The following is a 21,812-nucleotide window of genomic DNA, read 5'->3' on the forward strand; positions in this document are numbered from 1 at the left end:
TTTTATTTCAGCTTGTATTATACTAAATTTTATTTTTTTAATTTCAGCTTGTATTATACTAAATTTTATTTTTTATTTCAGCTTGTATTATAATTTTTATTTTTAAATTTCAGCTTGTATTATAATTTTTATTTTTAAATTTCAGCTTGTATTATACTAAATTTTATTTTTAAATTTCAGCTTGTATTATACTAAATTTTATTTTTAAATTTCAGCTTGTATTATAATTTTTATTTGTAAATTTTAGCTTGTATTATACTAAATTTTATTTGTAAATTTCAGCTTGTATTATACTAAATTTTATTTTTTTTATTTCAGCTTGTACTATAATTTTTATTTTTAAATTTCAGCTTGTATTATACTAAATTTTATTTTTTTATTTCAGCTTGTATTATAATTTTTATTTTTTATTGCAGATTGTTTTATAATAAAATTTATTTTTCTTTTATTTCAACATGTTTTATAATAAAATTGAATTCCATTTAGAAAAAACAAAAATGGTTTCATAAGGCTCTTCTTTTATAATTCTTCTGCCTGTCTACAACACAGGATCAGTTTAAAGAGGTTTGAAAAGATCTCTGAAATCACTAAGTCCAACCTGTGGTATTTAAAGAAAATTCCCTAGCACCTCTCAAAAGCAGAGATCAGGTGGGAGGAAGAACCCATTCCCTACTGCAAAGACAAAGGACTCAGTATCTCAACATGACAGGCAAGACAAAAGTGCTCACTGTGCCCAGTCCCTGAGTGAAAAAATGGAGCAGCACACACAGGAGACAGTCATGGAAAAGGGAAGGAGAAGAGGAAATATTGCAAGAAGCGAAGCCAATAAGATCCTGTGGGATGAGAGCCTGGGCTCCTGCACAAACAAAGGTGTCCCACAAAATCTCCTTACAGCACGGAGACTGCAGAGGGGCTGCTTTGCGGGGACAGGGGTGACTCAGGGGCTGGCACTGCCCGGGGCTGGCACTGCCACCACGCTCCTGCCTCATCCTGGGTGGCCAGAGCAGGAAAACACCCCCCTCACCACAGGATGGGAGTTTGAGGTGAATTTATTACCCCACTGAACACAACAAGCTGCTCAACAACCCTGCCAGGGCTCCTGTGCACCCTCCCTTTTGTTTGTTGGAGATGGAAGATGTTTGTTCTTCACCTTCCACCTCCCAGCAGGGCACAGACCTCCCGCAGGAGGGGAGGACAGGCTCGGGAGCAGCTCGGGGAGCAGCCTGGGTGTGCTGCTGTGGCTGCTGTGAGGGGTGAACTCCAGAGGCACAGGAGGGTTGCCAGCCTGGGTGGCTGGGCTGCGTTTTGAAGCAAGGACAGCTTCACTGCTGAGGGGCTGAGGGACGGGTGGGCTGGGCACACAGCTCCGGAAAGTGCTTGGAAGATCTCCAGCACATTTTATGGCATAGAAGGAGCTGTGAGAGCCCTGCTGTGATGTAACCCGGCGCAGTGTGAGGCTGCCTTTGATCCCAGCTCGGGTAAACAGCCCAGAACAATCTGCCTTTGCATCAGGGTGAGGAGCTGCACCCTCAGACGTGGATGGTTCCTGCTGCACCGCAGGTGTGAGAAGGGTTTGTGTAGCGAGGGCAGCGACCTGGAGGAGGCAGGGATGGGAGGAGGAACCCTCAGGGGTGCCTGCAGAGCAGCAAACAGGGACAGAGGGGCAGCTGGTGCCAACGGGGCAGGGGCCCAGGCTGCAGCTGGGGGTGGCAGGGCCAGCAGTGTCCTGCAGAGCCCGGCCGTGCCCCAGCCCCACGGGCAGCAGCGCTGGCTCCCAGGGCTGCAGATCCTGGGCCCCAGGACTGAGCCCCTGCCCTGCTCAGCCCCGCCACCCCTGTGACACCCCGAGGTCACAATGGCCCCTGTGGTCACAATGAGCCCCAGAGCCTCGCCCAGCCCTGCCCACGCCTCCACCCCAGACAGTGCCACCCTCCAGGGCCTTAAACACCGAGGAAACCTCACAGGTGGGTGTCCCAGGCTCAGCTGGGCAGGAGGGACACTGTGTCACCGTGTCCCCTTCCCGTGGGCTGAAGATCCTTGCCCCAGGGTGACCAACCTGAAAGGGTCCCAGTGATGTCAGTGAGATTCCTCACCCCATCCCTGCTGCACAAATCCTGCTTTGCTGCCCTGGTGCTGAGAGCTCAGAGCAAACCAGGCGTGGTGGTCCTGAGGTGGCCCTGGGATGGATCCTGGGGTGGCTCTGGGGGACAGGACAGGAGATGTCAGGGACAGGATGGGCAGCGCTGGCATGGGGACAGTCCTGGAGCAGGGACAGGATGGGCAGGGCTGGGCTCCAGGAGCTGCCCTGGGAGCTCCTCCCCAGGGAAAACCACTGAACCCTTCCTGCTCCCCGGTTACTGAGGCAGCCTTCCCTGGGTCCCAGCTCGGGAATTTGCTGGGCACACTTCAGGCAGTTTGGGAGGGATCAGGGATCTCTCATGTAGGAACGGGTGCAAGAGGATTACGTGGGACTCTTCATTCAGGCACGGAGCGCTGAATGAAGTGCTCCATAAATAGCACCGGGACCTTAAGCTGGTGCTTCCCCTCCGAGGCAGGGATGACACAAGCAGGTGAATTCACCCGGGCAGGGAGGAGGTTCCTGCAGAGCTCCAGGTGCCCCAGAGCAGGAGCAGGAGCCGTGGGGCAGCCGAGCCGTGGGGCAGGAGCAGAGCCCAGAGCTCGGCACGCCCTGGATCCGGACCTGCCCCTCGCTGCGGTGACTGCCGGGGCTCCAGCCAGCCTTGCTCATCCTGAAGGCATCTGCATGACTTAGCAATCGGGCTGCCAAGGCAGCTCCAGCCTCCCCTCCACGCCCCAAATGCAGAGAATTAATGACCTTGGTGCTCCTGCTGGGTGGGTGCAGAGGCATCAGCACAGTCCTGTGTGTACTTGTCTCTTCCCAAGTGAGGATGGCCAGGAGCTACCTGCAAACACTTGTGAGAAAACAGCAGTTGCTGAACAATCCAAGTCCAGAGCAGGGGTGCACAAACCTCACCAAAATGGCTGTGGTGGCATAAAGTCTGCTTTTCAGGAGTCAAAATCCCATTATTTTATCACCTGGGGAAAAACGGACTGAGGTTTCACCACCACACCCCCTGTGTGCTGAGGTCCAGCCTGTCAGGCGTTTGGCATCTCCCTGGAGAAATGAGTGACAAGAAGAGGTGGTGAACCTGTAGGGATCTGGTGATTACCCTCAAAGGCTTTAAGGAGATTTCTAAACAATCTGCAGGCATTCCCCTTCTAATGGGTTTAGGGGCCAGGGAACAAAAATAGCACCAAGTACGTCACGGAAAGTAGGAAACCTCTTTACCAGGTTAAAAATAAGCAAACAGCAAAGCGTTTATTTAGGACAGGCAGGAGGAGAGTGGCTAATTGCTGAGGGAAGAGCCAGTTTCCATTGCCACAGAGGTGTCGTCAATGAAAACAAGATAACTGAGTCATGCTTAGGTAACAGCAGCAGAAATATCTCTGCAGTCAAGCACAGCCCTGCAGCAGCCCTGGGTCACAGGTCACCCCTGTGTGTCTTGGGGCTCACGTCCACCCCTCCTCTGCAAAAGGTTTTTGCAAAAGCTCAGGCCCAGCAGGCTCCTTCCCTGGCCCTGGTGCCCTGGTGGGGGGAAAACCCACTTGGAGATTGGCTGAGAGCAATTCCCAGGGCAGGAGGAGGCTGGGGGAGCTGGGGGGTCCCTGCTGAGCTCCCAAGGACAGTGTCCGGTTCTGCCATCACTGCTGCATCCTCTTGGATCAGATTGTGTTGAGCCGTTTTCAAGGCTGCTGTGCCACGGCTGCGGCTGGTGACAGCTTTACCAGGAGCGAGTGTTGCTGGCATTTATCTCTGCTGTGACTGAGAACCAGGAGAGAATCAAGTCCTTTGTACAATTCGTATTCTCTCAGAATTTGTTTTTGAGTTGCTTCCATATTTCCAGAGCATCTTTTGAGTTTAAATCCTTTCCTCTTTAAGCAGCACCACCTCAGATTTTTGGCTAAGGATGTGTAACCCCCTGGCTCCTCAGCACTTACACTGCCCTGACTGCCCTTGCAGGAGCTTCCCAGGCTTTCCTGGCGGGGATGGTGAGGGCTGGGGGCAATTGCCACACATTTTCCTGGATCTTGTGCTCCACAGATGGCTAAACCAGCAGAAACCCCCAGCCAAGACCTCACGAGAGCCAAGGGAACGGAGGAGGCCAAAGGGACTCCGGAGATCTCCAGCCCCCCGCCCACGCCGAGGGACCGGCCGCCCCCAGCCCCTGCGCTGGGCTCCCGCCTCGTGCCCGTGGTTGTGCACCCCGGGGGCCGTGCCCTCAGCTCCCAGGGGTTCGTGTTCTACCAGCCCGCGTGGCCCAACTCCCTGGCCCCGTTCTGCACGGCGCAGGAGCCCTGCTGCGGGTTCCGCTTCCAGCCGGGCACGCGCCACGGCCGCCGCTGCACCGACCTGCAGAGCTGCCAGCCCGCCAAGTGGAGATCCTTCCACCGCCCCAAGCCGTAGCTGGCACGGGCACGGCCCAGGCAATAAAGCCCTGAAACAGCAGCTGAGCGACCGCGGTGTCCTGCCGGTGTGTGAGCGCGGCCAGCAGGGAGCACCGGGCCCGGGGATGGGAGGGGAGGCTGTGCCGCTGCTCCCAGGAAGATGCACAGAGAGGATTTTGCTCCAAGGACCCTGCCCAGCTGGCCCTGTGGTTCGCTGCCCGCTGTGCTGGTGCCACAGCACAGGGCCTGAGCGAGCGCCCGCCCAGCCCAGCTCCCCCGGCTCAGCACAGGCTGGAGCTCGGGGCAGCACTCAGGGTTCACCTTGCACAACAGGGGCCTGGTGGCAAGTGCAGAATTAGCACATCCAATTAGTGCTCCTCAGCTTAATTCCTTTTCCGCAAGTGTTTTATGATTGTGTAATGCTGCTGTTTTTAGCAGAGTTATTCCTAATTTACTGCGGTGCAGAAGCAATGCTGGACTCTGTTACTTGTTAGATAACTGCAGTTGTTAGATATGAACTGTGCTACGGATAAACCCTCTGTGGGACAGACCCCGGAGTCACATCCCTTCACTTCTGTCCCAGAATCTGGCCCGTGATGCTTTCTGAGGGTATCTTACTCCTGAGTACTTCTCAGAGTGCTGTGTGTTGAACTGAAAACCACACTGGATTTTGTTGTATTTACCTGGAGAACTTTTCATGGAAATCCATCATGAGTGGAAATTGGAGCTGCATTAACTCCACTGGTGTGAGCTGAGTTTGTAATGCAGCAGCCAGGACACACTGCGGGGTGGGCAGAGTGGGGGACAATTTTGAGGAAAAACCACTCAATTAGCAGGACCAGAACTGGACATGGGACCCTGGAGCTGGGGGAGAGGCCCCTTCCCCTTCCTGCCGTCTGCAATTAAAGCACTTAAACCCTTACCATTCAGAGCAATTATGTTTCTGTATTCGTCTCCTCACACCAAATTCACCCTCCTGGTGCGTCTCTTCCAGAAGCTGCAGTCATTTCCCCCTCCCTGAATTCCAGGCTCTAGAGCCCCTTGGAATCCTCTGGCAGAGTGAGGTGAAGGGAGAGCAAAAAGCAGTAACAGCACGGAGGATTAGAGTGGTTTTCCCTCATTCTTCCCACTCTGGTTCTGGTGCAAAAGTTGTTGCTCCTGTGACACCACCCTCCCCCCTCCCCCAAAAAGGTAAATGAAGTGGATTAAGAGATTAGCTCATCACAGAGAAAATTCCACCCTCCTAATCTCCTGCTGGGCCTGTAATCTGCAAGACTTCCCCATTTTACCTCTTTTCTATTTTAACCCTGAACTCTTAATGCCTGGCAGGACCCACCAGCACTCATTGGCTGGGGAGGGATTTGCTGGGTACTTAAAAGTCACCTTCCCGTCCAGGGAGGCTTTTGTGCTTTTGGGTTTTCCCGGGAAGAGGAGTCTCCTGCGCCCATCACCACTGGAATCTGTACAGCACCAGGCACTTGGGTTTTCCTGATGCTCTGACCCCTGCAGGGCTGGGCACGTCTGGACTTTGAAAGACAGAAAGAAGAACTGCGAGATTTTTTTCTCCCTAAGTTTCACAACTCCTCCTTTTTTGGCGGCAAAGGGACCAGCACTTGGTGTGGAGATGGGGAACATGGACGGGAAAACCGTGGAGGAGTTGAGCACCACCGAGTGCCACCAGTGGTACAAGAAGTTCATGACAGAGTGTCCTTCTGGCCAGCTCACCCTCTACGAGTTCAAACAGTTTTTTGGCTTGAAAAACCTGAGTCCGGCAGCGAACAAATACGTTGAGCAAATGTTTGAGACGTTTGACTTTAATAAGGTAAATATTGTCCTTTCCACTCGGCCGTGCTCTGTGTGCTGGGGCTGGGTGGGTGTGAGAGAATCTGCTCTGAGCAGGTACAGCCTGATTTGCTGTGGCCTCATAAATTGTAGAATCAGTTCTGGAATGTGAAAAATGCCAGCATAAACTCCTCACCCACTGCCTGCTCTGCAAGGACACAGAGACTTCTCCCAGAACTGATATTTTCCTTTCCAGACAGTGGGGTTTTATCTGGCAGTCTTTGATCCCTTTTAAATGAAGTGCCCTTTAGTCCTTAGACACTGGATGTTGTGACAGTGAGGACAAGGGCAGCATTCATGCGGGGACAGTGAGTCCCCAGCAGGGTCGGGGCTGTTGACATTGTTTGAAACCGTGAATGGATTGCCCTGGGATTGATTTTATTCCATGGGATAAGGAGCTCGGGCTCCCTGGGGAGAGGCTTTGAGCCCGGGCTGTGGCTGTGCCAGACCCCAGAGCGGGGCAGTCCTGGAGCAGGGATTTGGGAATGCAGTCCCAGAGCAGGGATTTGGGAATGCAGTCCTGGAGCAGGGATTTGGGAATGCAGTCCCAGAGCAGATATTTGGGAATGCTGCTCGCCCAGCTCAGGAGCTGTGCCAGGGAAGCAGATGGATGCTGTGTTTCTAACAGGAAACTGCATCCTCCTCTATTTGCAAATGACCCGAAATTGCACCTCCTTCGAGATGAGGAATTTATTTTATGGCAACCCAAAGGGCTTAGTGGGATGAATCCCATTGACAAAAATGCAAACCAGGCCCTAAATCCTTCAGGTGTTTGTTTGTGCTTGGCCTTTCCCTTGCTCACTGCCCCGTGTTTGAATGTGTGCCTGAAAAGGGAATTGATGCACAGGAAATCCTGCTGGGAATGGGGCTTAGCAGCTCTTTGTCCCTAATCTGGCTCCTGCAGCAGTGGGATAAAGCAGATGATCCCCTCTGGAACCGCCCCGGGGCTCTGCCTCTGCTCATTGACAAAACCCTGGTTTGTAGTGGGGATCATGGAATCGTTAAGGTTGGAAAGGGCCCAAGATCATCGATCCCAGCTCCTGTCCCCGCTCTGCCGGGTTCCTCACAGAACTGTCCCCAGTGCCACATCCACAGGGCTTTTGGGCACCTCCAGGGCAGTGCCACCACCCACAGCAAGAACATTTCCCATCAAAGCACCCTGGGGATGCTCTATGGTGGGCAGGAGGCATTCCAACATCCTCCTGGAGGCTGTGAGCATCACGGGCAGGGTCTGGGGCAGTTTGGTGGCCGTGAGCTCGGGCCAGCAGCTTTGCAGTGCTGCCACCACCCTGGGCCCAGCTGGACACCTCAAACACCGTGGTGTGAGCTGGGAGGAAAGTCAAAGATAAAGGTGTTTGTGCTCCAAATGTGGAGCAGGTACAGAAATGGCACAGGGACAGAGATGTCAGCAGTGAGCTGGGGTGACTCCTGAATTTACTCCTCCCCTGGAAATGAGACCCCCTGGCAGGAGAAAGGAGCTGGAGCTGTGTGCAGGCAGGATGAGGTTGGGTAATTTATCAGGGTTCATCTGCATAAACCTCTCTGACCTCTGAATTCCCACTGCTTTGGGCTGGTAATTAATGCCTGGCGTGTTAATTCCCTGAGCACAGGCCAGCTCTGTCCCCGAGCCAGATCCACGCACCCCGTCCGTGCCTGCCCAACAGTAACGGTCCAAGGATGGACTTGATGATCTTGGAGGCCTTTTCCAGCCTTCATGATTTTATAATTCTCTGATTCTACAACATTTCTGCACAGATTCAGGCAGAACCTTGGCTTTCAGCACTGCGCTCCATGAGCCCCTGGTAGAGGGACCAGTTCCAAGGGTGACTTCCAGAAGTGACCAAGAAAATCCCTATAACTGCCTGACTCTCTGCTTTTAGTCTCACCTTCGCTTCTAACCTTCTGCTTTTAGGATGGCTACATCGATTTTATGGAATATGTGGCAGCTCTGAGCCTGGTGCTGAAGGGGAAGGTGGACCAGAAGCTGAGGTGGTATTTCAAGCTCTACGATGTGGATGGGAACGGCTGCATTGACCGGGCTGAGCTGCTGAACATCATCAAAGTGAGTGGGCTCAGCCCTTCCCTTCGTGCCACAGACGGGCACAGGGACACAGGGACACAGGGAGGCTGTCACAGGAACTTCCAGCCCAGTGAATTCCACTCTCGATTAGCAGACACTGCCCAGACCTGCTGCTGTCCCCTGCCAGCACTCCCAGCCTCACAGCCCTGGGCCACAGAGCAGCCCCTGGGCCTCCCCTGCAGCTCCCTTAACTCTGTTCACTGGAACTGGGGCCAAGATAAGCACTTGAATTTAATCTAAGGGTTTTCAGAGGTGAATGGCTTCTGGCTTATCCCAGGATGCCCACTAAATCCTGTAAAGCATTGATTGCCTTTTTAGGTGATTTTAATCTCCAGCTTTTTAGGCAGGACTTATTATTTTCGAAGCCTAACTGCCTGGAAACCAGTTTAAGCCCCAAAAAAGAGTTTGGCCTTTCATGTCTGGTGACTGGACCACTTGTCCTGATGGGCACACAGACCTGCAGAGCACTCAGCACTGCCTGTGCCCCTGTCCCTGCAGGCCATCCGATCCATCAACCGCTGCAACGAGAAGATGACGGCGGAGGAGTTCACAGACATGGTGTTCAACAAAATCGACATCAATGGAGACGGTGAGGCCCTCCTGGGGCACTGCCACTGCTCCTGCCTCCCCCATTCCTGCTCTCCAGGCTGCCAGGGCAGCTCCTGCTGCTCCCAAAACACAGGACAGGGAGGGCTGGCTGAGGGCGGCTCCCTGGGAAGGTCGAGCTCTCCATCCCCTCTGGGCTGCCCGAGGGGACACTGCCCTGAACCCCTCTGGGTGGGATCTGGGCGGGCTTTGAGGCACAATACCCAGTGCTGAGAGCCTGATTTCAGGGCTGTGCCAGTCCTGGGGGGCGGGCAGGGTTTAACAGAGCCCTGTGGGTGCTCCTGCAGGTGAGCTGTCCCTGGAGGAGTTCATGGAGGGCGTGCAGAAGGACGAGATGCTGCTGGACATCCTGACCCGCAGCCTGGACCTGACACACATCGTGAGGCTGATCCAGAACGACGGCAAGAACCCGCACGAGGGCGGGCAGGATGCCCAGGCTGCCCAGTAGCCCCTGGGACGCCTCCCCCTGGCCTTGCAGGGACGGGCTGCAGGGCTGGGCTGTCCCACACCCACCCGGGCTGGCCCTGGGGCCTCTGGAGCGCAGAGAGGGGACAGCAGCCAGGGCTCCCTGGGCAGGGGAGCAGCACGAGGCTGTACAGGTCAAGAACACACCAAGAACATCCCAAAATTCCCACCGAGGCCGTGGCCAACACCCCTTCAGTGGAGTCCAGCCAAGGGCTGCCCAGGACTTGGCCCCAGTGAGAGGGGTCCTGGAAAAGCAAATCTAAACCTTCTCCTCCCATTTGTATTTCCAGAGCAAGAGGTTACCTGTTCTGGTCACTCCTTCCTTCATCTGTTATTATTTGGTCAGCAGCGATTAGTGATAATGTGAGTTAAAACATGTTCCTATGAGCTAGAAAAAGGAGAGGGGTGAATGCAGTGGCTTTTCTTTGTTTAAAAGCATTAAAAACATTGAATGGTGCCTTTTTTAACACCCCCCTGGACTGTAAGGAAAGGTTTCTCCCTGAAGCCTCTGGAAGGAAGGAAATGCTTCCAGATAAGCAGAATCAGCAATGCAGTAACCTGAGAGGGAGAAGCGTTGCAGGAATATTCCTGCATGTTTTACCACCCGGAAAAGGAGCACCAGGAGGTTCTGACCCCCATGTCTGTGTGGGGTTTGGAGGGGGGAGCTGCTACAGAGGGGTGAGACTCAGCTCAGAGCACCCTCGAGGATTCCTGACAGGCAGGAATCCTCCGGGTGGGATCCCCAGGGCCCCGGGGAGCTCGGCCCTGTCCCTTCCCGGAGCCCTGGGCAGGGCTGGCAGCCCCGAGGCACAGGAGCCCAAACAGCCCGGGCAGAGCGGGGCCGCTCCTGCAGGGAGGCTCCTCAGCCCCGGGAGCAGCCCCAGGCGTGGTGAGGCAACTCAGGACACCAGGAAGGATTTCTTGCCCAGCTGAAAGTTTTGTTATTTTTCCTGTGTGTCTTTTTCATTTGACAGAGTTTTACCTGGAAGCTTTTGTACTTCCACTCCTACAGTGAACTAATAAAGATGTTTTACAGTATTATTTCAGCTCATGCTTCTTCTTTCTTCCAGTCAATCCTTGTGTTCCCAGCAGGACAGATGTAGTGGCTCTCACAGCACAGGAACAGCTGCCCGGGGGTTCTTGTCAGGCTCACAAACCACAGAACCTGGACAGGAGCCCCTGATGGGCCAACTCACAGCTCAGGCAGTGGACAGAGATTGTCCCCTCACAGCTCTGCAAGAGGGAGCAGCTGCAACCCCTCCTTAGGGGTGGGCTGAGCTGTTTACTCCGGGTGTAACTCTCCCTCTTGCAGCAAAACCAACACCCCCGTAGGTGACCAGCACAAAACTGGGAGCCCTTTGGCTCTGCACCAGCTCCAGGAGGGAGCTGAGCTCAGCGTGGGCTTCCTGAGCAGCCTCCGTGGGCACTGCCCGAGCTGCCCCAGCCCCTCCTCTGCCCCAAGGAGCAGCTTTGACCGGCCAGATTCCTATTTATAGAGGCAAAGTTATTCCAAAAGGGCTGTCCCAGTCCCCATTCCTGTCCCCATCCCAGTCGTCATCTCAGTCCCCATCCCAGTCCCACCCCAGTGCCATCCCAGTCCCCATCCCGGTTTTTGGGATCCCTGTGTCCCCATCCCTGTCCCCATCCCGGTTTTTGGGACCCTCCCCGATCTCCCCGCGCTCCCGCCGTGTCCGCCCGGCCCGCAGCGCCCTCTGCCGGCCCCGCCGGGAACAGCGGGAACGCACCGGGACCCCGAACCCGAGCGGACCCCCCAAAACAGCCCCGGGACCCGAACCCGAGCGGACCCCCCAAAACAGCCCCGGGACCCCCCAAAACACCCCCGGGACCCGAACCCGGTCGCCCCCCCGGCAGCCCCGGTGCGTGCCCGCAGCGCGGTCCGCGGGCCCGGGAGGGCTCCGGGGCCGCTCTCTCCCGGCGCTTCCCAAGGCTCCGCCCGGGCTCGGCTGCTCCCGCAGCGCCCCTCGGACCCCGGAACGCCCTGAAGTGCGGCATCTTCGGGGGTGACACTCTGGGGACACTTGCTCAGCTCCTGAGGTGCACTCAGCTCTGAGGAAAAGAACAGGAAGGGAAGAAGGAAGGAAAGGAAAAGGAAGGACAGCAAGGAAGGAAAGAAAGGAAAGAAAGGAAAGAAAGGAAAGAAAGGAAGGAACGGCAGGCACGAAGGCAGAAAGGACAGAAAAGAAGGAAAATAAAGGAGGAAAGGGAGGAAAAGAAGGAAAGGGAGGGAAGAAAGGAAAGGAATTTTGCCTTGGCACAGCTGAGCACAGGTGCTGTAAGAAAAGCCCCGGCAGTCCCTGCAGTGACCAGCACGGGGCTGAGGGGGTCACTCTGGCTTTCCACAGGACATTTGCGAAGGGAACCTGCCCACAGGAGCTGCGGGAATGACCTGGACACAAACCCTGCCCCCGGGCAGCCCCTGCCCGAGCCTTCTCTGCCCGCAGGGCAGGGCTGAGCACAGAGCCGGGGGCTCGGATCCCCTCTCCTCCTCAGCCCGCCGTCCCCGCTGCTCAGCGCTTTCTCCAGGGATGCATCTCCCGGGGTATTTCAGGATGTGATGCCTCCTTGGCTCCTGTTCCCTCTTCCCTTCAACAACAGCCTCAGCTCCGTCTCTCCAGCCTGATTATTCCACCTTCGGTCCTGCCCAGCTGCAGGGGCATCCAACACGGAGCAGATGGTAGCCCAGAAAAGTCATTTGCCTTTTCCAAGCCATCCTGTTTCCCAGCTTAGAGCAGAGAGAAATCCGATCAGCCAAATCCAATTCGGGCTGGGCCCTAAGTCTGGAGAAGGGATTATGCAAAACGCCTGACATCAGGAGCCTGCTGTGAGTGCTGAGGGAGTTCGGGAGGAGATCAGGCTGTTTATAGCCAGGGCTTTAAAATAGCACTCGGCCAAAGCACCTCCAGATTTCTTCACCAAAGATTACACAGTTGATAAGAGGAACGATTTTCCATTGGGTTCTGCCAGCTCTGACACAAACACATCCCCTGCACCTCCACCCCACACCTGCCCAGGACACAGGACACGGAACCTTCCAGCTCCTGAGCCCCCGAGGGTCCTGCTCCAGTCCTGGCAGGTTACAACAGGGGCATCTCCTGGCAGCAATCAGCTCGCCTGATTTTAGGCATCTGTTCCGAGTTCCATTGAGAAATGTTGGTTTTTTTAATTACACTCTCATGGTTTTTGCTGTCATCACATGGAAGTCAAACAGAAGAGGCTCCTTCCCCACTCTGCCTCTGCAACAGCATCGTCACCTCTGCCTTATCTCTGTCTGACCCAGCCGTTCCACAGCTCCTCCCCTAAATTCAATATATCACACTCACAGGCTACAGTTTCAGTCAGATATTCAGGTGCTTACACAGCTCTTCACCTAATTAACAAAGAAATACTAGGAAACAGAGGGTTTTAATAAATACTTCTTTATTCAATTCGTGTTTTACAAAACTTCTACCAACATCTGTACAAGTGCTCACCAGGGGAGGGCTGCTGGCCCAAACAGCCCCTGCAGAGCCTGGGCTGGCCAGGTGAGCAGAACTGGAGAATCTGAAGCATTTCAGTGAACCAGCAAAATGCAATTCTATGAACTAAACAGCCTCTCTAAATCCATGCAAGCAGCAGGGTGTGTTACCTTGGTTGAGATGTTAAAATGTAAGGAATTCTTAGAGGTTTGTATCCTCCACTGAAAACATTTTTTCACAAGCTGGAAAATCAATAAAAGTGAATGTTTTCATCCAGGCTCTCAAGTCAGAAGTCAGATTTTTCTTTCAGATCTTGGGCTGTTAAACCATTGACTGGAGAGAGCTTTGACCAGCGGCCTCAGAGCAGCAGAGAGCTCAGGCCTAATCAGCCCTGATAAGTCAGCACACGCCAAACTGCTGGGTATTTACAGAGAACTCCTGGAAAGGCTATTTCAAAGTGGAAATGTGCACGATCTGCACTCTAGCACTGATTGTGTCTAACCCTGAACACTTCTCCGTGGAATTTAAACACTGGGTAAACTGACAAGACCACAAACCAGCAAACTAATCAGCTAATGGCAGTTATTACAGTCTTAATTAAAGGCCACAAAAAAGGGGTTGTAAATCTTTTCATTGGTATGACCTGGCCCACTGATCCCATGGGAAAATTAAAATGGAACTGGCAAACTCATGTTATTTTCCTGGGGAGTTTTTTTCTTGTAAATGAACCAGTAAATCTAATAAAGGGGAACCAAAATATTGATTCAACCCAAATTCTTTTCCTACATACATCTTTGTATGGGTTAGAACAGCAGAGCTCAGCCTGCAAATTGTGTAAATTTTATATCTGTAGTCTGGGGCTAAATTAAGTCCAGTGTAAAACCACTGTACTGGAATTTTTGTCACTTTTTCCACTTTTCAAGGCCAGTTTGGACAGGGCTTGGAGCAACCTAATGTGGCACCCCTGCCAAGGGCAGGGGGGTTGGAAATCGAGGAGTTCTAAAGTTCCTCCCAACCCAAGCCATCTGTGATTTATGTTTCTGTGGTCCTGCCAGTGGAGCAGCACAAATCCTCTCATTGCAGAGACCCTGCCAAGCAAAACTCTGCTCTCCCTCATCTCTGCTCCCACACTGAACTCCTCCCAGTGCAGAGAAAATCCCGGAGCTCCCTGAGCTCATCCAGAGCAGGAAAAGCTGTTCCAGAGTGATGATTCCATCAGAGCCAGGGCTCAAAGGGAGCTGGGTCACACCTCTGCCATTCTGCCCTCTGAGGGGGGCTGTGGAATGTCAGCCTTTGGAGCCAGCATCTCCCGGCCCCTCAGGCCCCTGAGCGGGCAGGAGCAGCCTCAGGTCCCCGGGAGGGAGGGGAAGGAGCTGCTGCTCCTCCTGCCCAGCCCTCGCCTCGTTCCCTCGGCTCTGTGTTGTCCTGGCCACTGCTCTCGGCCAATTCTCATTTTTGGAGTGTTGGTCTGCAGGACACGAGCAGCAGTAAAGGCTGTAAAACCTACACAGAGCCCCCCTGACCACCCAGCTGCAGCCAGGGCAGCTGTGCTGGCCCGAGGTGCTGCACCCGTGCAGGGGGAGCCCTGCCAGCAGCACCTGCACGGGAGCTGCACCGCTGCCTGCACTCCTCACTGCCCGGCCACAAACCCTGCCCGGCACCTGCACAGGAGGCCACAAAAGGTTTGTTCCTTGGGCTGTAACCAAAAAGCAGAGCTGGCAAACACAGTGCTGTGTACACAGCAAGACTTATCCATGGGCCAGAAATAGTCCCTGGTACCAGCAGTGGTCACCACGCGGGTTTTACATCGAGAGAGGCTCCTTAAACCACCCAAATTTTCATCTGGATGCTGAGATCGAATTAAAAAGGAAAGTCACTACCAGGCTAGAGGAAGGGTCACAGTTGGGAATCAGCATCACGATTCCAGCCGTGTCAAACCCGAATTTTCTCAGAACAAAGCACTCTTTCTCCTCTGCTCAGTGATCCAGCTCCCAGGGTTCACATCCATTTGCAGCATCTTCATCACCCACTTGTCCTTCCTGGCTCCATCAATGAACTCATCAAGAGACAACTGCCCTGTGGGGAGAGCAGGGGAACACGGGATGGGCACTCAGGGCTGAGATAAGGGAGGAGGAGGAGGCAGGACGCGATTCCTGATGAGACGCTAATCAGACACCACCTCAGGGGCTCTCCCAGCTCTGCCGGGCCGGGGCTGTGACCCAGCGCATTCCCACCCGCCCCATCCCTGCAGGGACTCGGGGAGCTGCAGGGGCTCACCCCGGCTCCCATCCCTGCAGGGACTCGGGGAGCTGCAGGGGCTCACCCCGGCTCCCATCCCTGCAGGGACTCGGGGTGCTGCAGGGGCTCGCCCCGCTCCCCATCCCTGCAGGGACTCGGGGAGCTGCAGGGGCTCACCCCGGCTCCCATCCCGGCAGGGACTCGGGGTGCTGCAGGGGCTCTCCCCGCTGCTCCAGGGCCGGTCCCAGCCAGGTCCCTGCGAGTCCCAGTCCGACTGGCACCGGTCCCTGCTCAGATCCTTGTCCCGGGACCGGGACCTGCCCTCGGGCTGCTGGGGAATCTGAGTGACATCAAATTCCAGCCCGAGCTCGGTATTTCACATTGAAATAACAATGAAAAAGATTTCACCCTGCTCCACCGAGACTTTGACTCTGTGGAACAGAGAACCGAACCCAGCGTGTGCATTGTGAGTAACACAATGAGCCGAGCGATCTCTGGGCAGCCACATCAAAGGCAGCCAGCCCGGATCCCTCACTCACCATCCCCGTTCTCATCCACCAGCTGAAATATCCTGTCCACCACCTCCTCCGGTGTCAGCAGCGGGGTCCTGTCCTCCACGTCGGACCAGCACACCTTCTTCAGCCTGTAGATAGACTGAAGGGAGCGCACAAATTGGGAAAAGGACTGGAAATGAGTACAGTGAACTCTGTTATCCTGCCCTCACCGTGAAGGTCTTTTCCAGAGGCTGGGGGTTTAACCTTTCTGGGAAGATCTGCCCCTCAGCAGCCTCAGACCTGGGCTGGAACCTCTGACCTTACACCTACACTGGGTGCACATTAATGACCTCATCTGCTGTGTGAAGCTGCTGCCCTCGTGTTCTCCTCACACACCGGGCAGACCTCAGGGCTCCTTGGCAAAGAACAAAGCAGGCGTTCCAGAGATGGGAAGGATCACGAGCCTCGAGTGTGACATTTCGTTAATATCCAAAGCCAGGCTCATCTGGCCTAAGCCAGCCCTCCCTCTGGGGCAGCCGTGGCCAGGCTGCACACCAAGCCTGGCTTAGCTCATCTTCTGACCCACGGTTCCTGCTCCCCAGGTCAGACTTTATCTGCTCCTCCCGTGGCACCCCCTGCCCATTGTTACCTGTGCTGCCTAGGTGGAAGGGGTTGTGTAAAGTCTTCCCAGAGAGAGGATTAGCAGTGGCCTCAGAGTTCTGGGCAATTCTTGGCTGACCTCAAAACTCTAATGGGACGTGGCCCAGACAGGCTGCCCTGCTGTCACCCCTGCTGCTGCAGGTGACAGCTGCTCACCTTCCCAGCCAGGCAGCCCTGCTGCCCACAGGGGCAATTCCTGGCTCTGCACTTCCCCGAGATGCTCAGCTGGGGGATGAGCAGACATTCTCAGCCCCCTGAGCCCTGCTGGCCAGGGGAACAGCTCCTGTGGTGCTGCAGCACAGCCACCACGGTATCTCACCTCGGGTGGGAGCACAGGTACTGGAGCCTGGCTGCCTGCTCAGCCCCCCTGCATCCCTCAGGCTGGAAAAGCCCTTCAGGATCTTCCAGCACTGCCAAGGCCACCCCAGCCCCTGTCCCCAAGTGTCACATCTGCACAGCTCTTCTGTCCCTGCAGGGTGGTGATTCCAGTGCCAGGGCTGGACAACACTTTCAGTGGAGAAATTCTTTGTAATAATGATCTAAACCTCCCCTGGTGCAACTGGAGGTGATTCCCCCTGTTCTGTCACCTGGCAGGAGAGCAGCTCCTGCCTTGCCAAGCAAACCCTGCAGTCACTGAGGGGCCTCTCCCCTGCCTCCTCACAGCCACGGCTAAATCCCAGTGCAGGGCACGGCAGAAACCCCAACAGGCCCCAGTGCAAAGGGATTTGGGACTGGTGGTACCTCTGAGGGCCCCCTCACCACCCACCCAGCCAGGGCACAGCCCCAGGGAGGGCAGGGGGTGAAACCCTCCTCACCAGACCAGCACAGGGAGCCTGGGTGGGGAGAGGCTGAAAGGAAAGGCAGAGCAGAGCACCCAGAGGGTCTCAGGCTGCCCACAGCGGGCACAGCAGAGCCCTCAGACCCCCAGCGGGCTCCAGACCCTTTCACCAGGGTCAGGCATTTTCACTTCATCACCATCCACAGCAGCTTTGAAACCTGATTATCACAACCCCCTACAGCTCATCACATTGCCAAAGAGCAGGGATTGCTTAAAAACGGGATTGGGCAATGCCCACTTACCTCAACAATTTCCAGCAGCTCAGGTTTATCTATGCAGCCATTCCCATCCTTGTCATACACCTTGAACGTCCACCTCAGCTTGTGTTCCAGCTTTCCTCGTAAAACAAGATTCAAGGCAGCTACATATTCCAGAAAATCAATGGTGTTATCCTGTGGCAACAGAGAAGCAGCAGCTGGGTGACACTGAGCGGGGCAGAAAGCTGATAGAAAAGTGCTTTACAGCTCCCAGAAATCCTGGGTTAAAACTGCCAGGAGGATCAGGCATGGGACATTTGTTTGGCACAGGTTTGTAGCAGCTCAGGACCAGCAGCAGGCACAGCCACAGCCCTGTGCCCCCAGCCTGGGCTCCTCTCACCAGCATCCCTCACAAACAGATCCTCCGGCCTGTTAGGAAAGCTCCTGTAAATGAGGAATGGGACTTCATCTGTTATGCACAGTTTGCTCTGCTACCTTTTCTCCACAGCTTTTATAGTGGAATTTGGTACCTGAAGCTTTCATTTTTTTGCAGGAATTTGGGTTTTTACAACTTAGAATTCTGAGACAAGCCTGACCTGCCAACATCTTCCACAGCCTTGTTAAATCCTTTCTCACAAACTGACTTTTGCTCCCACTTCAATGTGATTTTGACCCTATTTTCAAAGGGAGCTGAGCTGATCAGAAATGATCAACTTGAGTCCCCTTTTCCTGCATTGATACAAGGAACAAATATCCCCATGTTGGAATATGAACAAGAGCTTCAGGAAAAGAATAACTGAACCATTTGGCAGGTGCTGCTCAGCCAAGGCAGCTGAGAAGCCCAAAAGCATCCTGTGCTGCCCGTGGCAGCAGTGCTGGGTGAGCAGGAGCTGTGACTAAACCAGAATTCCCACTTCCCCCAGGTGTCTCATGACAATTGTGGCAAAGGGAATCAAAACCAGACTGTCTGAATGTTTCAGCATCCCTCTGCTTTTGGAAAGCAAAGCTAAAACCAATATTTTATTGATACAGACACTTCCTCCAACACAGAAGAAGCCTGAGTAGGATTTCCCCACTCTCTCAACAGAGAAATACTTTTGCCATGTGGGAGCCTTGGCTATTCAAGAGTCTCAAAGTGTGGCTGCCCAAGTTTCAACTTTTTAATCCCCCTTTAGTCCCTCAAGGGGACATTCTGACCTTAGTTTAGGTAGAGCCTTGAGGAGATAAATCCAGGCCAGCCTGTGCTGCTTCTCCTGCCCTCACCCCTCAGTGAAGGGTGAGCACAACCCAAACACCTCCCCACTGCAGAGGACAGATTTGGCAATTATCACACAAATGACTGTACAAGCTGCCCAGCACTTACCCCATTCTTGTCAAAAGCCCTGAACATGTTCTCCACGTACTCTGCTGCCTCCTGGTTGTCCTGGACCCCGAAGAACCGCTTGAACTCGTGCATGAACAGGGTCCCACTGGGGCATTCCACCACAAATTTCTTATACCATTCCTGCAGCTCCGCAACATCAATCTCTCCTTGCTCCCCTTCAGCATTGGTGAACTGCTGTCCCATTTTCCTCCAGAAAGCAGGATTAAAAACAGAAGGAAAAGAAGAAAAACCCTGCCAAAGTCCTTTGTTATTTTCCTCCTCACTGTCTCGTGCCTTTCTCTGATGTTAGAGCTGTGTCTTGCTATGTCACCTTCCCTTTTTTGTGCTTTGTTTTCTGGTTCCTCCTCCCGTGCCCAGCTCCTGGCAGCTCCGTGCACTCCCTGGGAGATCTCAGAGTGGCTCCTCTGCCCCGGAGCACTGAGCACTGGGCAGGGATAAAAATAACTAAAGATCATTAGGAGATTCCCACCCATGAGCCCCAGAGACCTTCAGATGTTCTGAGCTGTGCCCTATTTAGGAGCAAACTCCAGGGGCTCAGGGCCTGTTCACACATTAATACCTCCCTGTCAAAGAATGTGGGAGCAGAGGTTCCCTTTGCACACAACACACAGCCCCATTCTCTGTCCTGGAGAGTCTTCCAGGGGAAAAAAGGGATTATAGGGGGAGGAACATTGATCTTTGCAATGCTGGCTTGTGTTACCTGCCTGTAGGGGTTGCTCAGTGCTTCAGTGAGATGGGGCATGGGAAAAGCAAAAACTGCAGAGATGAATCCTGAGAAAACAAACACTTCCATAAAAAAACCCTGCTGATGGATTTAATTAATTGAGTGCCTATTGTAGGCTGTGAGACAATTAGTGAAGGTACCTAGCTACACTCATATTCCTCATTGTCACAACTCCATCTTAAAGCTTTAAGCTAAAAAGAGCAGGAATTGTTTATTTCTGTATTTTTAGAGCACATTCTCCTTATTCCTTTCCCCTCTTTGTGTCCATGGAAATTCTCCTGCTCCCCCTTCCCCCTGAATCTCATTTATTGCTTTGGTTACAGGCTCTGAGTGCTGCTCTTCCCTGGGCTCAGCCAGGCTCAGCCCCTCTGAGCACACCCAGAGCCCTCTCCCCTCCCTGAGGAGCCCCAGTGCGCCCCAAACCAGTGCTCTGAGCCATTATCTGTGTCAGTGGAAAGAATGACCTGAGCTATAAACGGGCCCAAGCCAGCCCAATATCTTCATTAAGAGGATTGGAGCAGCATTAATAGGAAACCATAGATTTTCTTATCCTAATGCCAAGGCCCAGATGGATTTAAGCTGCTCACTTTTTTGGAACTTTTTTTGGTGTTGGTTAGGTAAGAAGAGCCTTTCTCATGGAAGAATACTGGCTAAGAACCAGGCTGAAATTTGAATTTGATATTGCAGGACAGTAGAGCAATTCATGCTGCACTGCAAGAGTGAGATGTGGTCTGAATCCCCTCACACCTGCAAGTAACCCAGCAGTGGTGCTGTGTGTATACATATATATATTATATATTTATATATATATTTATATTTACATATATACACAGAGATTTGCAGGAGTGGAATACAACCTTACACTTTCACATGTAAGGATACCCAGGCAAGGTTTGGTTTCACTTTAAAAGAGGAGCAAAGAGAGGAGAGAGACAACACAGCAGGAGCCTGCAGATGGATGGGAAGGGCCAGAGAAGTTGCCAGAAAATTTAAGACTGTTCTATTTCAGCTAAAGAATTTTTATCTAATGATATTCTTGTCAATCCTCGTGCCCAGAAGAGTGCAACACAATAATGAACTCAACCCTTCCTTTGGGATTGCTTCAGCTGAGCTTCAGCCCCTGACTCGGAGATGCCTCAGAGCAGCTCCAGGGCTGCCCACCAGAAAAATAACAATAAATCCATCCTCCCCTTTTCTCCTCTTCACTAGAGCTACTGGAAAGAAGACTTTGGTAGCCACAGTAATGTTTATAAATTATTTTATATAACTTTTGGAATTATCTTGGCTGGTGAGGCCAGGAGCTCTCCCTGGGTGACAAACAGCCCCAGGCCACAGAGGTGCTGCCAGGACAGGGTGGGAAGAAATTATTCCTTTTTCCTGCAGCATTTGGGGAGTTTGGGATGTGCTGAGTGAGGTCTCTCCACCATTTTGTGCTGCTCTCTGCACGGAGCTGCCTGCTGGAATGTGAGTGCTGAGAGCACACTGCAAGACTCCACATGCCCAGGACGTTGTCTTGACTCATTGCATAATTTTGTTTTGCCTTATGGGAACTTGGTGATCTGTTCCCAGGAGAGAAAATGGTTCCTTTATGTTTTGATGACTGCAATCTTCTCCAGCTGGGAACAAAGGGCTGCAGGAGAGCTGGAGTACAAAGCCCAGCTGCTGCTGTTGCAGGTATCATGACATACAATCGTGTTGATAAAATAGTGATATTAATTTGGCACTGAAATAAAGTAAATCCCATAGCTGCTGGTATGAAAATTCCTCTGCACGTCCTCTGTGTGCTCTGCAGACTGAAAGAGCTGCAGTCTCTCAGCCAGCAGGACGTCACTTCACACGGGACACTTTATCAGCCAGAAGATCTCTTCATTTGATTAAAAAAAAATGCAGATAGAGGCAAATATAGGCAGAGAGACGTAAAAATGAAAAGAACAATTTCCAGAGAACACTTCAGTCCTGAGGCTGGTGCTGTTTGTCTGCCTGAAGGAGCAGGATCAGAGCTGTGTGTGCTGTGTCAGTGAACACTGCATGATCAGTGACAGACAGGTAACGCTGACTGCACGTCCTGCCTGAGGAGTTACCCCTGCATGATCACCCCTGCAGCTCCAAAGCTGCCGAGTTTCCCAGCCAAGAGCATGGAAAAAGACAACTTATTTCCTGTCAGCTGCCTACCCCAACGTGCTGCCACACGCTCCAGCACAGCCTGGTAGAAACTCAAGAGGAAAAAAAAAAAAACCACCAAACCCTGCAGAGGGCTGGGCAGACTCATTTGTTTGGCATCTGTGCCGGAGCTGGGAAGGCAGCAGAGGCTGTGGCACAGGCAGAAGGTGCTGGCTGCCAT

At 53.3% G+C, this 21,812-nt stretch overlaps 2 protein-coding genes across 2 annotated transcripts; one reads left to right on the top strand and one right to left on the bottom strand.

Moving 5' to 3' along the window:
* The first annotated feature begins 5,910 nt into the window (after positions 1-5,910).
* GUCA1A (guanylate cyclase activator 1A) lies at positions 5,911-10,365 on the top strand. The gene is made up of 4 exons (XM_063418381.1): positions 5,911-6,289; positions 8,222-8,371; positions 8,888-8,978; positions 9,283-10,365. The coding sequence occupies exons 1-4, from the start codon at positions 6,092-6,094 to the stop codon at positions 9,441-9,443; spliced, it is 600 nt and encodes a 199-aa protein (XP_063274451.1). The 5' UTR covers positions 5,911-6,091; the 3' UTR covers positions 9,444-10,365.
* A 2,604-nt stretch (positions 10,366-12,969) lies between these two features.
* Positions 12,970-19,163, bottom strand: GUCA1B (guanylate cyclase activator 1B). The gene is made up of 4 exons (XM_063418281.1): positions 18,727-19,163; positions 17,409-17,558; positions 15,714-15,828; positions 12,970-15,012 (listed from the first exon to the last, which is right to left on the bottom strand). The coding sequence occupies exons 1-4, from the start codon at positions 18,928-18,930 to the stop codon at positions 14,885-14,887; spliced, it is 597 nt and encodes a 198-aa protein (XP_063274351.1). The 5' UTR covers positions 18,931-19,163; the 3' UTR covers positions 12,970-14,884.
* Positions 19,164-21,812: the final 2,649 nt, after the last annotated feature.

The sequence above is a fragment of the Prinia subflava genome, chromosome 23, assembly GCF_021018805.1.
Source record: "Prinia subflava isolate CZ2003 ecotype Zambia chromosome 23, Cam_Psub_1.2, whole genome shotgun sequence".
NCBI classification, from domain to species: Eukaryota; Metazoa; Chordata; class Aves; order Passeriformes; family Cisticolidae; genus Prinia; species Prinia subflava.